An 18,102-nucleotide genomic window follows, 5' to 3' on the forward strand; every position below is an offset into this window, starting at 1 on the left:
TTATCGATTTTGGAAAATTTTCAAAATGAACATCCCTAGTTGGTGCACCAGCACATAATTTAGGTGCACCCAAATTTTTCACCACGCCTTTTGGCACCGCAATAATACATTTTAAGCGTTAGCTTCTTTGTCATGTTGTATACATATTGGCAAATTATTAAATGATACGCTCAAAGATTTTCATGTCAATAAATGTCTGTTAAAGTCACTATCACCAACCGAGTTAACACAGTGAGGATTGAGCCTATGGCCCACTGATGGAAGCCTTTGCATTTTAAGTATTGCAGCATTTATGAACTTTGTGTCTGTGATGTGATTATCACCTTACATTATGCTCCTAAGTTGAAAAAGTTAGGAGCACATTTAAGGACACAATGATTAATCTCTGATACATTATAATTTAGTTTAATTCAATTAAAGTAGGCTACCATTCTCATGATGCACTATGAATGTCTTACCAGATAAGAATGACTCGATAACCATTTATTTAGTCATTTGTAGTTTGCCTAACATTATGTAATGGTGGTCATGATTGTGGACGTTCACGTTACTGTGATTAGTGTAGTGACATATCCCACAGTGTGCTGTGAAGTCTCACTGTGCACTGCAGACAGTGAAAAACCGTAGCAGATAGCTGCTCTTAGATGGTCTAACATTAACAGACAGCATAGTCATATTGTCAATGTCAACAACACATTTTAGCGATCTTGAATTACATGTTGGGTAACATTAGTAATCCCAGAATTTGCTTGATAGTTAGCTAGCATCCCGCTAGCGATGCTAACATTAACGGAACGAAAGCAGTCGTTCCCAGTGAGAAAGCACCCTTAATTGTTTGTAAATGATGCTTTTAGGAAAAATATTTTCTGTTATGCGTTTTAAATTTGTCTGAGAAAGACGGAGAGAGAGAGAGAGAGAAGGGGAGAGGGAGCTATAGGAGGAGACAGACCACACAAATCCCTGCAGTCTGCCTCTTGTCAGCAGTCCAGGCTGGCTGCTCTGTCGCTGCCTCTGTCTGTACTGTCCGGCACACACACACACACACCCACCCACGGACACATACACACGCACACATACACTGCTCCTCCGATCACCTGACGGTCTCATGTTGTTGTGTGAATTTAGTTCACCGCTATTCTTAGAGCTGCTTTGGCAGAGAGAGAGAGAGAGAGAGAGAGAGAGAGAGAGAGAGAGAGAGAGAGAGAGAGAGAGAGAGAGAGAGAGAGAGAGAGAGAGAGAGAGAGAGAGAGAGAGAGAGAGAGAGAGAGAGAGAGAGAGAGAGAGAGCTGGGGATTCAGACAGGCAGACTCACAATGATGCCCAGGTAGGAGCGCGTGATGTGTTTACCCAGGCCTCCATGTGGGCATGAGTATTGCTGAAAGGAGGTGTAGGTGTGTGTTTGGTTTGCCATTTCTTTTAGTTGTGTCTTCTGCCTCAGTGTTTGGCAACCTGTGGCTGCTTCTCAGCTGCAGACAGACAGACAGACAGACAGACAGACAGACAGACAGAGCGCGCAGCAGGGACTGAGTGTGTGTGGGCTTGGATCTTCAGTGCCAGCAGGGCGTTTGGCGATCAGTGAGTCCAGTATCTGGATGGAAGGTTTTGCTGTGCCTTTGTGTTTGTGTCTGTTTCTGTTGAGCCTCAGATGCAGTTTAACAGTGGACTTGTCATCCCATTTTGAACAGTGTGTCTTTAAGGAATAGGTGAGACACATTTCAGTAGTATAGTTGAAGGTGTTTTAAAGGTGTTAAATGGTGTTTTTAAATGTAGTGTAAATTCAAAAGGCATGATGTCATTTGGGATTTTTGTTTTGAATTGACCGGTACTTCAAGGAAGCGAATGCCTTGCGTGTGTGTGTGTGTGTGTGTGTGTGTGTGTGTGTGTGTGTGTGTGTGTGTGTGTGTGTGTGTTTGCGTGTGTGTGTGTGTGTGTGTGTGTGTGTGTGTGGGGTGTGTGTGCGTGCGGGTCCATTGTCTTGAGAGCTTTTGAGTCATTTTGGTTCAGACAATGGAGGTCAAAGCAGTACAAGTATGTAATAGTCATGAAGTCATGTGCTGCTTTTATGAATGACTCTCCTCTCTCCTCAGTCAGCGCTGTGACTGTCACAAGCTCCCTGACGGGACACTTCCTCCTCTCTCTCTCTCTCTCTCTCTCTCTCTCTCTCTCTCTCTCCCTCTCCCTCTCCCTCTCCCTCTCCCTCTCCCATGTTTTTGTGTTTGTCTTTCTGCTTAAGTTTTGGAGTCCTCTCTCTCCATTCAACATTAGCCACCTTTTCTCCTCTCCTTTATTTTTCGTACTGGTTTTGCCCCGCCCAGATGATGCGATTCTCTTTCTGGGATTTCTTGTTTTTGACTCTTTATTCTCTTATTTTTCTCTTCTTTCCTCTTCCTCTCTGTAGTCTGTAGTAGTGTTCATCTAGCTTTGTCAGTCTTTATCTTCTTGGTCTCTCTTCCTATCATCTGTGCGCTGACCTCAGGGCTGCAGAACCACTCCAGGTTCTGTAACTGATGCAGCCTGATGCTGCCACTGAATCTACTGAACCTCATCAACCAGCAGCATTGTCTGCAGAGTGCAGACTCACTGTTTAGAAATGGACACATGCTGACATGTCCAGATGTAACCTACCTGTCATACCTTCATCATCTCACAGTTCAGTCTGATATATCAGATATGACGGATGCATCATTGTCATTGTGCATAATTACTGGGCAATGACATATTTGTAATGACAGGTTCATTTGCAGTTTCTTTTCTTTTTACTTTATTTAACCCGGTAGCTCTATTCAGATGAAAGTGGTGAAAAGTGCTGTACCTTCTGTGGTTGAGTTGTTGTATGTAGAAATGACACTAGAGTAGAGTAGAGTAGTATGCCAATGCATTGAAAAGAGTCCTCCTCCTGATGCCTAATTGGTAGAGTCAGTGTTTTGAATATCGACAGGGCCCCGCCCATACAATGTAATTCAAGCTGCTTATGTAGGCCAGGCATGAATTAGCCTACATCACCTACTGTATTTAGTACTTGGGTCGTCATGAGTCTGGTAACACTACAGTAAAGGTTATGTCGCCCTAGGGATACAAGCCAAGAGGGAAACTTCAACTGGCTGCCATACCTAGCAGGTTAAAGACCATTCATTTCAATGAACCTTGCCAAGTTAACCTTGCTAAACGAGGCCAAGGTGTTTTCCCATTGATTTCTGTAGCATGCTGAACGTTTCATAAAGGCTTGTTCCTAACAGGCGGCCAGCATACCATGATGGAGCCATATGAAATCCCTTTTATTTTTTCCAAATTCCCTTTTATTTTTCAATTTAATTTTAATGTAGGGGATAGGAGCGATATTTTTTCTTTTTTTGATGACTTTCCTCTCAGACAGCCTCTTTGACATGTTTCTCAAGGTGAAAACTAAGTTGTGAGGTGCAGTAAGGGTCCCATGCAAGGCTGACCCCGCCTCTCAAAACACCCCAATCGAAAACTGAATCATTTCTCTCTGCCTTTTTTACAATTATGAAATCATTTAGGTTACTACGATAATTAGATCTACTTCTTATTTTGATAATTAGGCCTACTTTGATCCATTTCAGCCAAATTATGGAAAGTTCTGCAGTATTCCATGTTTTACAGTTGATTTTTACTAGGGCTGGGACGGATCAGAAAACCCACCGATCGGATCGCGTGACGGATTTTGAGCCACGGATCACGGATTTTTCGGATCAGCAAAAAAAAAATATATAGGCTATATCAGATTTTTTCTCTCAAAATTAGATTTTCGATTTGAATTTTTAATACTATTATACTTCTCTAACCATTTGTTGCCCTGCACAGCTCAAAAAATATTTTTTTCTCATGACACAATTTATGCTTTTACTCTGAAGGCAGAACAACAACTTCCTGTTTTAGGTGGCACTGCGCCTAACTTCCTGGCTGTTGCTAGCTAACGTAGTCACTTGACACGGGTAGGCTACAGACCAGACCGGGTGAATCTGGAAACATAACGTTGATGCTACGTTATGCTACTCGGTGGCCCCACGTGTTGTTTTGTTGTTTATTATGTGTCCAAGGCAACATTTCACCGTCCGGTGATAATGTGTTCGTGAAACGTGTGCGCGTGTGTGTGTGTGTGTGTGTGTGTTGTGCTCTCGTTATCTTGTGCAGCCCGCAACATGCTGCTCGCATTCCTGTGCTTTTTCAGAGGTGTTGAAATACGTTTGTTGTCTTTAGTAGCCACTAGCCACAGCCTTCAGAGAGACTTTACAGCGACGACAAGGGATGAGGAAGCTCACTTGTGCTTGCCATGATGCCTGTCTGTGTCTGGCTGCGCTGCAGGCGTTATCATACACTAACGTTAAACATTAAATGAAACGAAAGGTGTGGGGTGGGTGGTGGGGGGGGGGGGGGGGGGTTCCGCGGACCACGACGTTCCGAACCGTGTGCCGAACCGTGGGGGCTGATCCGTATGGGTCACGGATTATCCGTGATCCGTGCCAGCCCTAATTTTTACAGTCCATTTTTATTACCAAATTCCATCATGATTCCGTCCGTTTTTTCCGTTTTGCGGAAATCATATGGCCGTACATGAGTGTCATTTCCCGCTGCACTCCCAACCCTCTGTGCTGTGCAGCTGTCAAACCACACAAGTAGCTGCCTGAAAGTGACATCATACCACTGATGCCCCAAATGGATGAGTGAAATAGCCTATGGCGCCGCCTACTGTCAATCTCCAATGTTGTTGCGGTCGTTCTACAGCGGCCCCTCCATGCTAGCTTGCTGGTGTTTTGGTCATGCGAGTGACGAGCCAGCGGTAAGCTCCACCAATCAGATAATATAACACTAGAGTGTAGCCGGTTTCACCAATCAGAAGTAATGTGTTAATAAGAGAGTCCCACCCTGATCAACTGACTTGGTCCAGCTCAACTGACTTGGTCCAGCTCAACTGACTTGGTCCAGCTCAACTGACTTGCTTTTGAACAATAGATTTTGAACCATTAGATTATGTCATTATGACCTGCTTTTGAACCATTAGATTATGTCATTGGGACAATGAAATGGAAACCCGGGCCACAACTAGGAAGACATCTGAATAATATTGCAGCTGAATTCTAAAAACCACAAATGCGATGATTTCACTCGCACTTTCACCAGCATTAGATTTGTATTGTTGGGAGCTTGAAAAGACACGTCCCTCCCTGGCCTGCATAATACTCCAGTAACTTGGAAATCAAAATCAATCAAAATAGCAAAGAGAAAACTAACACACAGAACAGACAGAGGCAGAGTCACAAAATGAAGAGTATCGTCCTTTGGCCTGTTTGTGACAACTTGTTGCATCATGCCTCCAAAGTCACTGAGATTTGGTCTTGGGTCCACTAGGACCTGTGGGAGCTGTATGAACAGATGGAGCCAAGTGTTGCTCACTACAGTTAGAAGGTGTGTGTGTGTCTGTCTGTCTGTCTGTCTGTCAGAGGTGTGTGTGTGTGTGTGTGTGTCTGTCTGTCTGTCAGAGAGAGGTCTGTCTGTCTGTCTGTCTGTGTGTGTGTGTGTGTGTTTGTGTGTGTTTGTGTGTGTGTGTGTGTGTGTGTGTGTGTGTGTGTGTGTGTGTTCTCTGCAAAGGGGGTTTCTACGCCTTGAGGGGATATTCTTGGCCCGGCCTCGGAATGTCGAATCCCCTAAAAGTCACTAGAGTAGAGCAGTGCGTGTTGTCCTCTGGCCTCCTAAAGGTCACTAGAGTAGAGCAGTGCGTGTTGTCCTCTGGCCTCCTAAAAGTCACTAGAGTAGAGCAGTGCGTGTTGTCCTCTGGCCTCCTAAAAGTCACTAGAGTAGAGCAGTGCGTGTTGTCCTCTGGCCTCCTAAAAGTCACTAGAGTAGAGCAGTGCGTGTTGTCCTCTGGCCTCCTAAAAGTCACTAGAGTAGAGCAGTGCGTGTTGTCCTCTGGCCTCCTAAAAGTCACTAGAGTAGAGCAGTGCGTGTTGTCCTCTGGCCTCCTAAAAGTCACTAGAGTAGAGCAGTGCGTGTTGTCCTCTGGCCTCCTAAAAGTCACTAGAGTAGAGCAGTGCGTGTTGTCCTCTGGCCTCCTAAAAGTCACTAGAGTAGAGCAGTGCGTGTTGTCCTCTGGCCTCCTAAAAGTCACTAGAGTAGAGCAGTGCGTGTTGTCCTCTGGCCTCCTAAAAGTCACTAGAGTAGAGCAGTGCGTGTTGTCCTCTGGTCTCCTAAAAGTCACTAGAGTAGAGCAGTGCGTGTTGTCCTCTGGCCTCCTAAAAGTCACTAGAGTAGAGCAGTGCGTGTTGTCCTCTGGCCTCCTAAAAGTCACTAGAGTAGAGCAGTGCGTGTTGTCCTCTGGTCTCCTAAAAGTCACTAGAGTAGAGCAGTGCGTGTTGTCCTCTGGCCTCCTAAAAGTCACTAGAGTAGAGCAGTGCGTGTTGTCCTCTGGCCTCCTAAAAGTCACTAGAGTAGAGCAGTGCGTGTTGTCCTCTGACCTCCTAAAAGTCACTAGAGTAGAGCAGTGCGTGTTGTCCTCTGGCCTCCTAAAAGTCACTAGAGTAGAGCAGTGCGTGTTGTCCTCTGGTCTCCTCAAAGTCACTAGAGTAGAGCAGTGCGTGTTGTCCTCTGGCCTCAAGCTGCCCTGATACTTCCCTTATCCTCGTCTTGGTTCCGTCCAAGTTACCTCTTATGTTGTGGTTTTCCCAGAATTCTGCCACTTGTTTGCTCACTAGGGGTGGGGGAAAAAATCCATACACCATAGTATCGCGATATTTTGACTGACGATATTCTATCGATATTTGGACGCCAAGTATCGATATTGCAAAAAAAAAAAAAAAAAAAATTGCAGGCCACATGCCATGCCAGGCCACCGGGCTGCTATAAACTTTAGTTCCAAGGCCAGCAGTAAACAAACGGTACCATCTTTTCATTATATTTTAACAGTAACAGTTTTGTCATAACAGTAATTTACAAATTCCCCAGTTACTGAATGGGCTGCACAAGATGTTTTGTGCAAGTGAAGTGAAATTGCATTGTTCAAAAAACGACCCAAGTAGTCCACACACACATCCAGTTAAGGTGGACTGTAAGTAGACTGTAACAAACAGTTCAGTTTGTCAGGTGCATGCAACTATGACATGACTTTATGAAAGTTGTTGGTCTGTCTACTTGACAGTGTTGCTGCAATAAAATGGTTGAAGTCAGATGTACAGACTGGAAAATTGTTCTTATATAAACCAGATGTTGACAAGGTTTTCCTTTGGGGACATCATTTGCAGTTGAAAAAGTAAGAAATCGCAATATATCGAAATATCGCAATATTCAATATATCGCAATATTCAATATATCGCAATATCGCAATACTATCGTATCGTGACTCAAGTATCATTTTAGTATCGTATCGTGGGCATCTGGTGATTCCCACCCCTATTGCTCACTGCATCATTCCATTTGTGTTATTTCAGTTTTGATGTCTTTACTTTTGTTCTAAAATGTGGGGGAAGGAGACTTTGACTGGTTGTGTATTTGTACCTTTGGTTGTTAATTTCCTAGGTGATCCATTATTTCCCAGGAGATACTTGGACACCATTGATCCAGGGCTCAAGTAGGGCTGAAAAGACAAGTTTTCAATGAATAGGTGACAGGCATTGAATGACTACTACCTGCCAGACCATGCTTTGTACCTTCTGATGGCTAAATGTTTCCAAACAATGTCTCTCCGAGGTGGAGCAACATTGCAGCAGTAGTGTGGCAAGCATGCATCTGTTGAACGTCACACCTCGTTCAAGTTTGGGTGGTGGTTTGGGGCAGCGCTTCTCCTCCACAGTCCAGACTGAGTAGCTTTAGTTCCAGGAATGTTGGAACTTGGTCATACTTTGACTCCAGTGTTTGGTAAATATACAGTAGCACACATGCCTGACAGTGTACACACAAATAGACACAGTACAGTCTCTCTCTCACACACACACACACATACACACACGTATTCCCTGACTTATCAAGGCACTGTGACCAACAACTGAAATGTTGTGTGTGTGTGTGTGTGTGTGTGTGTTTGTTTACAAGTTCAGGAGACTTAACTGTTCTTTTTCAATGTCAGCCAGCCTCAACCCCCTTTCTATAAACACTTGTCTTTAGGGAGACCCCCTGCCCCCCCAATAAAAGTCTATATTTAGGTCCATCTCCCTGAGCCGTCTGTCCCTTCAGACTAGAGTCTGTCAGTCTGTCCAATCCCCTGTCATGTTTATAGCCACTAAATCAGGCCGGGCCCGGAGTTTCCTCAAAGGCAGAGGAGAGTGCCAGAGCTCTGTGGAGATGTGCTGGTGGCCTGGGCCCCACCCCGCCACTGATGGGAAGTTAGTCAGCCTTGTCGGCGGCATTTTCAGGCCCATTCTACACGTTGAATCGCCATCGGTGAGAGAAATCACTCTGATAAATGTGATTGGCTGGTCAGCTGCTAGCGAAGCAGACAGCAGTGCAGGAGAAGAGAGGGCACGCCATGCACAAAACGCTTGACTCATAACAATGACATGCCTTTGGGAAAGCCTCTTGAATCTGTCGCTGCATGAGATCATGATATTCATTACATTCCTCATTAATACTATGTTTGATTACCGTGATTATTGCTGCTGCTGCACAGAGCGCGGTTTGCTTGTTTATTCAAGTTTATTAAAACTGAACGTGTCACGTGTCCAAATTGCACCAAACTCTGTTGGCTAATGACATTTTCCCTCCACTCACACGTTTGTCTACACCAGTGCTTCTCAAAGTGGGGTCCTTGAAGGGGTTCCAGAGGGTCCCCAGCAAAAAGGGGGAATCATTTATTTTCACTGTAATTCCATCCATAAGTTACACAATGGACAGAATGGACAGACTATTTTGGTCATGGGTTTTATACACTTTCTGTAATAAAACACCCAACAGCAAAAATCTTATCAGATGGGGGACCCTGCGACCAAATCTTATCATATAGGGGTCCGTGGTCTAATTTGTGTCAGTTGAGAGGTCCTTGACGTGAAAAGGTTTGAGAACCACTGGTCTACACATAAGGAGGAAATGTTACTGGATTATCTGGAAGATGCCCGGCTAAAACCTGTTGCTAGCTAGAGAGAGAGAGCGAGAGAGACTTTGAGAAGTGTGTGTGAAAGATGCAGTATTTTAAAGAATGTGACATTGTAACTTTCTCTCCCCTCATTCTGTCACTTTATCTCCGTTTCTCTCACTGCCGTTTGATCTTTTGATCTTTTTCTCCCTTGCAGTAGGTGACAGTTTGTGACAATTTGCAGTTATTATTGCACAGTGATTTTTTTTTTTTGGGCTACTACTAATGTCATTATTTTCTCTCACTCCAACCCCTCTTGCCCATCTCTCTCCATCCCTCTCTCCTCCATCTAGCTGGCCCCTCCCCCAGCTGGAGCCCAGTCAGATCAGGTTGATAGTGTACCAAGACTGCGAGCGCCGCGGCAGAAATGTCCTCTTCGACTCCAATGCCAAAAAGAGGGTCGCAGAGGAAAGCCCCATCACTGTGAGTGCCACAGCCCAGCCCTGCTCTGTGCATAGTAATGGAGAGACAGTTGGTTCCAGGCATTCTTATAATTCCAGGGGAGTTAATACATCTTCAGGTCCTTAAAAAATCATTCTAAATCTAAATGTAAGGCCTTTTAAAGTATAAAGATCATCCAGTTACTGGTGGTCTTGCTTTGCAAGGAAAGGCTTCTTTGCACTGCATGTTCACTTTTTGATTAGTACAGAGCAGATTTGATAGTGCAATTCCTTTACTAAACGCAATTGGATTTAATGCCAATTAACAAGTATTTTCCTTTTGTACTTTCTCTTACTCTGTTTTAGAGCCTGTGTTCATTTGAAAATGGGGAGGTTTTGCCAACTTTGTTTCTTTATTTTGGTGTTTATATTGTTTATTTAATTGTGTTAAAGGTAGCAGTAAAAAGGTCTTCAAAAAGTCTGAAATATGACAGGGACTGGTGTTTTGCTTAGCGAGTAGGCCAAGGTTTTTTTTTTTTTTTTTTACAGATTATAAAAGTGCAGATTGTGAGATTTCAAATTATGTGATACATTGAAATCTGAAAATAGTCGAAGAAGATACTTATTATACTTATTTGAATGTTCGGACTCCTAAAAGCAACATTCAGAGAAAATCTCCCTGGAAGTTGGTGAACAAGTATTTACTGTAAAACTCGTTATTGAGTGTGAAGTGAAAAACAACAACACACCTTTATCTTGATTTGGACGGTTTCATGGTTGCCTACTTGTTACCCCTTTCAAGCGACCATGTCACCATTTGGCTTTCTGAAAACTGCACAAAACGTCAAAAAAATACAACTAGAACATAAATTCGTACAAAACATCAAGAAAATACAACTAGAACATAAATTCATACAAAACACCTAAAAAATACAACTAGAACATAAATTCATACAAAACACCAAAAAAATACAACTAGAACATAAATTCGTACAAAACACCTAAAAAAAAATACAACTAGAACATAAATTCATACAAAACACCTAAAAAATACAACTAGAACATTAGGGCTGGGTTCAAAAAATCGATTCTCCGATTTTTAATCGATTTTCATTTTAATCCTCGATTATCGATTCATATGTCCAGAGATCGATTTTTTTTTTATTAATTTTTTTTTTTTTTTTTTTTTTTACTAAACAGGCTAAAATATTGTGCTGTGTGTGGTAGTTGACACATAGTTTCAAGTTGACGTTTAATTATGTTTGTAGTTGAAACAAAAACAAATACTCTAGGCTACATGAATGGAAATGTTTGATCATTATTAATATCTACTTTTAGAAATTATATAGGCTGAAATCAAATCACTGTGCATAATTGTGAAAGTGTCTTTATTGACAGATGAAAAGGCTGTTATTTACCCTTTGTCACCACGTGGTGAGTAAATATATGTGTAACTAAAACCATTAAAATTGACAACAGTTCTGCAACTTTTTTCCCCATGTATCTACTTGGCTGGTTGGAAACCCCTGTGTTACATAACTGGACAGTCATGTAATTCAGGGTACAGCTCAAAAACCACGTTTTGGTATCACTAACCAAATCAATATTGAAAATTGATCGAATCGGAATCGAATCGAATCGAATCGAAATTAATCGATTCGCAACCTTGTGAATCGGAATCGAATCGATTCTTGAAATTTGAACCAATACCCAGCTCTATAGAACATACATTTGTACAAAACACCTAAAAATACAACTAGAACATAAATTCATACAAAACACCTAAAAAAATACAACTAGAAAATTAATTCATACAAAACACCTAAAAAATATAACTAGAAAATAAATTGACACAAATGTGAAATGACATGAGGAGTGAGACAGGGTGGAGGCATGATAAACAACAGAGGTCACGTGACTGATTCGAACACATGATGTTAAGCGTACATACTGTGTACCATATCCCGCTTATCCACTGCCAGCAACACCTAACCAGGGGATCAATTGTGGAAGGCAGTGAATGTGTCCTGTGGGAGAGGCTGGCTGTCTTCCTGACTCTGTGTGTTGTATATTGTAGCGGTTTGACCAGTCTTGTACTGTATGTTGTTAAGTCTAGTCACAACCCCACAAAGGAAACATGTATTAAATAAAACATGAACCCTTAATTAATCATTAAACCAGCATGAGACACAAGACAAATAATTCACACAACACCAGGCAGCTCAAATGCAATAATGTGTATTAGAAAAAACCCCTTATGTGATCAACAGTTCAGTTCAGTCCGTTCCAAGTTCCATGTTCATTTAAACCAGCGCATAAATCCAAGCCGGGCTTTCCCAGACACCGTTTTCATTGGAATCCCAGTCCACATGAAACGGAGTCCACTTCGGGATTTCCCGGCTCCCTGCATGAACAAACACGGAAATACTAAGCCAGCAGTTTGAAGACAAAATACAAACACCACAAAATGAAGCAACCAGTCAAATAAATTAGTCAAAAAGGATCAGCGTGCCATTTTGGCTGACTCACGTTTGCAATAGAAGAGGAGTATACTTGGGAGAGTCTCTGAAGATTCGGGTCCGCTGGTGTTAGATGAGATGACACCTGGCCACACGGATTTAACCTAGCACACCGCCTGGTTCGGCCAACGAAGCCCAACAGTGCAGACGGGGTTCAACTCCTGCGACCGCTCCCGGCTCCTCGTCAAAGGCATCTGACTCCATATTGTTTTCCAGGCATTATAAAGGGACGTGGCAACGTAATGGGCTGGACTTGGGTAAGTCAGCGTAGCGTCATTTTACTGGCTGATAACACCAATGGGTGCGTGTGTGGTGTGTGTGACAGCAATGATGCTGGAAACGTCATTCATAAATGATTAGCATTTTGGGCGATCGCCACACTCCTCCCCCCTTGCAAAAAGAAACTTGTAGAGTTTCAGAGGACTATCAGGTTTTCCTCTTCCACAGTATCAGCTTCATTTGCTGAGGGGTTGTACCTAGGATCACGTTGTGCTTGTGCTTCCCATTTTCCAGGTGAACCGGATGGAGAAACAGGTGTCGCATCTGTGAATCCTAAAAACTCCTCGTCCTCCGTCTCCTCTTCAAAAATCTCCCTCAGCTGCTGGCGTTGCTGCTCTTCCAGTTGCTGAGCATTTGGGAGGCAGGAAGACGAAACAGGTGGTGCATCAGTGAATCCTAAAAATTCCTCATCCTCAGTTTCCTCTTCAAAAATCTCCCTCAGCTGCTGGCGTTGCTGCTCTTCCAGTTGCTGAGCATTTGGGAGGCAGGAAGACGAAACAGGTGGTGCATCAGTGAATCCTAAAAATTCCTCATCCTCAGTTTCCTCTTCAAAAATCTCCCTCAGCCGCTGGCGTTGCTGCTCTTCCAGCTGCTGAGCAGTTGGATAGCAAGGTTTGAGGCGGGAAATGTGGGCAACCCGTCTGTCTTCTCCACTATCCTCCAGAACGATGTCGTAGTTCAGAGGACCAACCTGCCGAATGACGCGGTAGGGGCCCTGCCACTTCGGAGCCAGCTTTGCAGTGAAAGACTTTTCAGCTTTTGAAAAGGGGTGGGCACGTAGCCAGACTCGAGCCTTCTCCTCCAAATCCATATCTCGGCGATGTTTGTCATAGTTCCTTTTCTGTCGCTTACGGGCCAGAGAAAGGTTCCTTGTGACAAATGTCTTCAGATCATCGAGCTGTGAGAGGTTTGGATAAGCTGGTGAATCAGGCATAACATCTTGGGGTTGCAACAGTACATCCAGTGGTCCCCGGAGTGGCCGGTGGAGGTTGAGTTCAGCCGGGGTCACTCCTGTAGACTCCTGCACTGCAGAGTTCAGGGCAAACCTGAACTCCGAGAGATGTTTGTCCCAGTGCTTATGGCTCGAGCCCACGTAGGAGGCTATCATGGTCTTTAAGGTGCGATTCACTCGCTCAGTTAGGTTTGTCTGAGGATGATAGGCAGATGTAAGCTTGTGTAACACCTGCCATGATTTGCAGGTGGCTTGGAAAATGGAGGAGACAAATTGGGAACCTCGGTCAGAGAGGACATAATCTGGTATGCCCCAGCGTGTGAAAATCTCCTGGGTGAGGATGCGAGAGATGGACTCTGCTGTAGCTTTTCTTAACGGGAAGAGCTCCACCCACCTGGTGTAGTAATCCACAAACACCAGTAAGTAGAGATTCCTGTTGGAGCTCCTTGGGAAGGGACCCATCAGATCCATCCCCAGCATTTCCCAGGGGCGAGACACCACAGTCTGTTGGAGTTTTCCTGCTGGCTTGCGGCTTTCGGGCTTGTAAAGTTGGCAGACTTGGCAGTTTGTCACATACTTCTTAACATCCCAGCTTAGTTTTGGCCAATAAACAAGACTTTGCATCCTGCGGTAGGTCTTGTACCTTCCTAGGTGGCCGGAAAGAGGGTCTTGATGGAATAAGGCCAGAAGCTGCGATCGAAGGCCCTCAGGTATGTATATCTGGTATATGGTTTTATATGGCAACTTTACAACCCGGTAGATTAGATCCTCCAAGATGGTGAAAGTGACATTGGTGTTCAACTGTTTCTCCCCTTTCTCAACAATGTCTTGGTATAGAGTTTTACACTCAACATCTTCCTGCTGGGCTTTCCACACTGCTTCAATGGAGATGGGTAGGTCCTTTGGAGTCTCCAGCCTGGCCGACACAATAGAGGCACAGATGGGACCGTTAGTAGCCTCATTATAGTCAGCTGGAGCTCTAGACAGGGCATCTGGCACAGTGTTATATTTACCCTTTCTGTACTCCACAGTGAAGGTGAACTCCTGGAGCTTGAGAGCCCATCGGATGAGTCGGGTGCTAGGTTTGGTGGTCTTGAACACCCATAGGAGTGAAGAATGGTCCGTTACCACCGTAAAAAGGCGTCCCTCCAAGTAAACTCTCCACTTCTCCACAGCCCAAACCACAGCCAGACATTCAAGTTCTGTAGCAGAGTAGTTTCTTTCCGCTGGGTTGAGACTACGACTGCCATACGCCAGGATTTCTTCATCGCCTAGTTCTGTTCGTTGAACCAGTACGGCACCAAGTCCCACCTCACTGGCATCCGTGTAAACTAGGAACGGGAGATTGAAGTCTGGATGTCCCAAGATAGGGGAACTCATCAAGTGTTCTTTAAGTGTGTCAAAGGCAGCTTGGCATTCAGGTGACCAACAGAACTTTACTCCCTTCCTCTTCAGGGCATTAAGAGGCTCTGCAGTCTTGGAGAAATTTGGCACAAACCGATGATACCATCCTGCCATACCCAGGAACCGTTAAAGTGCCTTTCGGTTCCTAGGCACAGGAAAGTTTTGGACAGCCTCGGTTTTCTCTGGGTCCACCTGAACCCCGTCTGCAGAAACAATATGTCCAAGGAATTTCAGGGAGGTACGGAAGAATTTGCTCTTCTTCACATTTACTGTGAGGCCTGCCTGCCTGAGCTTGTCCATGATGGCTTGGACGTCCTCAAAATGTTGTTGCCAAGAATTTGAATATATAATGATGTCATCCAGGTAGACAAAGGCGATGCATCTCTTGAGTTCTCCCAAGACCGTATCCATTAGCCTTTGGAAAGTGGTAGGAGCATTCTTCAAACCAAAAGGCATGACCTTGAACTGAAAGAGCCCGTATGGACAGATGAAAGCAGTCCTAGCCCGGGACTCTGGCTCCATCTCCACTTGCCAGTATCCACTGTTCAGATCCAGAGCAGAGAAGACTGTGGCTCCAGCAAGGGACTTGAGTATTTCCTGGATGGTAGGGATGGGATAAGCGTCAGTGTGTGTTTTATGATTTGGTTTTCTGTAGTCCACACAGAATCTGGGTTTGCCATTTTTCCTAGGGACGATGACCACTGGTGAAGCCCATGGTGAAGATGAAGGTTCGATTACTTTGCTTTCCAACATTTCATCTAGCAGCTCTTTTAACACCTTCTGCTTTGGTGGAGAGAGACGGTAAGGCTTCTGTTTTATGGGCATGTCATCAGTGAGAAATATTTGGTGTTTGAGAAACCCAGTGCGTCCTACTTTGGTGGTACAGACATTGTTATTGTATTGTAGCATTACCATAAGCCTCTCTTTCATTTCTCCTTCCAGATGTGAATCCTGTGCTGCCTTTTCCAAGAGGTCAGACACTTCTGGCAAAAGAGGCTCTATGCTCCAAGGTGTATTTGCCAGAAAGAGAGCAACATGGTTGCTAGGCTCCCCCTCCCTTGGTGCGCTGGACTCATTGCTGAGGAAGTGGTATCTCCCCGTCTGTCCACGAAACCAATATGATCCTCCTGCAACATCAATTTGCATCCCACTGAAAAACACAAAGTCCAGCCCCAGCACCACAGAGAATGCGAGTGCTTGTGGTGATAGCACAACCATGGGTACTGACCATGTTTTCCCATGCAGACATATCTCCACTTCAGTCCATCCTAGAGGGTGCTCCGGTTTACCATTGGCCAGGTATAATGGCAGGCCTGTCCACGGGTTAAGTTTGCCTTCTGATGACATATTGCTGTTCCATATTTGCTCATTAACCAATGTATATGATGAACCAGTGTCCAAGATGGCCGTTCCTTTCCAGGAACCAATCATAAGCGGCACCTTCAACTGCTGCGGTAGTGGACTGCCGAAGGCAGACGTGGTGTTGTGTCCATAAGCAGGCGTGAAGGATTGGACAGGAAGTGAAGCCATTGATGTATTTTCTGCTGGACCAAGTGCACTTGCAGAGGGTTGATTCCTCCCCTCACTCCATGACTGCTGCGGTTGGCCCTGTGCTGTGGTTTGAGGTCTGTACTTTTTGTTCTGGTTAAAGCTTGGACATGCATAAGGAGGATGACTGCCTTTACACCTCCAACAAAACACCTGAGAAGTGCTGGGTTGTGCTGAGGTTGAAGAATGTGATGGCTGTGGGAGGGTTTGGGTTGAGTCCCCTTTGTCTTTTTGTTTGCTTGGTTGTTTTTTCCGCTGGTCATATTGTGTTTGGCTGACTTTGTCTTTTTCCAGTTGCTGTCCCAATCTGACCAGCTCCTCCACCGTTTTCACCCTACTTCGCAGTTGGCTGGCCATACGAGGATTGATGTTCCTCAGGATGAGCTTCATCACAGCTTCTTCTGTGATGTCCGGTTTCCAACGGCGGCACAGAGAACGATACATGAAAGCAAAGTCCCTGATACTCTCATCTTCAGCTTGAACTCGTGTCCGCACTCTTTCTGCCAGCTCATCCTCATAATCTTCTGACAGGAAAGCAGAGAGAAATTTGGACTCAAAGTCTGTCCAGGAATGTATGGTTGTACGTGCTACATCCCACCAGTCCCTTGCCGTTCCATACAGCACATTCCTGAGGGTTACCATCAACTCCTCATTTGTGAGTGAATTAAGCAACAGAAAATCTTTACATTTCTCTAAGTACAACAGTGGGTCTGTGCTGTCCTCCATCCTGCCGAAGGTAGGGAACTGTAACTTGATGGGACATTTCGACACAAATCTGCCTCCCAAGTCTGCTGAAATCGGACAGTCATTAAGTGAAGACAGTGGACTCCCTGTTGACCCAGTAATCATTGTTGACTGCAAGCGTTGCCGCTGGGGAAATGTTTGATCATTTTCAGGAACAGTTTGAGATGAAGCATCGCACGGTGCAGCTACACAAAAAGTTTTATTTTTCATAACAGACACATCATTGACCATGCCTTCAAGATGTTGGGAGCATTTCAAAACATCAGTTTGTAGGCACTCAACACTCTGAGCCATGGGACTTAGGACCTCTTTAATGTCCTCCACTAGCTCTGTATGATGGTGTTTCAACCTCCAGTTCATGTCAGCTTTTAACTGATCTTGCATGTAATTAAATTGTTTGTCCATTGTTGTCTTTAACTGTTGAAATTGACTATCACAGTATTTAGTGATTTCCCTTGAAAATTCAGATAAAGCCAGCTTGACCTCCTCCTTGTGGCTGCTCTGTTCATTTGCAAATGCCTGAATTTTCCCATGTAATTTTGCATACAACGTTTCCTGTGCTGATAGCAAGAGCTCTGGAGTACTGGTATCGGGGGAAACAGCACCATCTGGTGGCAAATGAAGCAAAGGCATTGTGAGGTCTGCAACTCCAGTGAACTCCATGTCCAACAGTGAATAATTGGATGTTGCTGAATCAGAGATTTGTTGAGGTTCATTGGTGTTTGTTGAGCTTTGTTGAGAATGAGATCCCATTAACACACCACTATCCAACACAGCACTCCCAGTAGCAGGTCCTGTCCTGCTTTGCTCTGTGCCAATCCCAAAGAGCTCATCCAGTGTTGAAGCCATTTTCTTTTCCAGTGTAGAAGCCATTTTGTCTGTCATTTTTTCCTCCTTTAATTTTTTGGTAAACCTCCTGGTTTATTTTATTTATTTTTCCACAATTCAAGTTTGTGAATTCCAGTTTCTCTGGGTTCTTTGACATTGGGCGCCATTTATTTATGTAGCGGTTTGACCAGTCTTGTACTGTATGTTGTTAAGTCTAGTCACAACCCCACAAAGGAAACATGTATTAAATAAAACATGAACCCTTAATTAATCATTAAACCAGCATGAGACACAAGACAAATAATTCACACAACACCAGGCAGCTCAAATGCAATAATGTGTATTAGAAAAAACCCCTTATGTGATCAACAG

At 44.3% G+C, this 18,102-nt stretch overlaps 1 protein-coding gene across 1 annotated transcript in view; it reads left to right on the forward strand.

Annotated features, from left to right (window-relative positions):
* Positions 1-18,102, forward strand: part of fnip1 (folliculin interacting protein 1) — a 114,226-nt gene that overhangs the window by 23,839 nt on the left and 72,285 nt on the right. Inside the window, exon 2 of the mRNA XM_083643286.1 lies at positions 9,370-9,499. Within this exon, the coding sequence (XP_083499412.1) occupies positions 9,370-9,499 (130 nt within the window). The remainder of the gene's footprint in view (positions 1-9,369; positions 9,500-18,102) is intronic.

Source organism: Poromitra crassiceps (genome assembly GCF_964638095.1).
Source record: "Poromitra crassiceps genome assembly, chromosome: 1".
NCBI lineage: Eukaryota > Metazoa > Chordata > Actinopteri > Beryciformes > Melamphaidae > Poromitra > Poromitra crassiceps.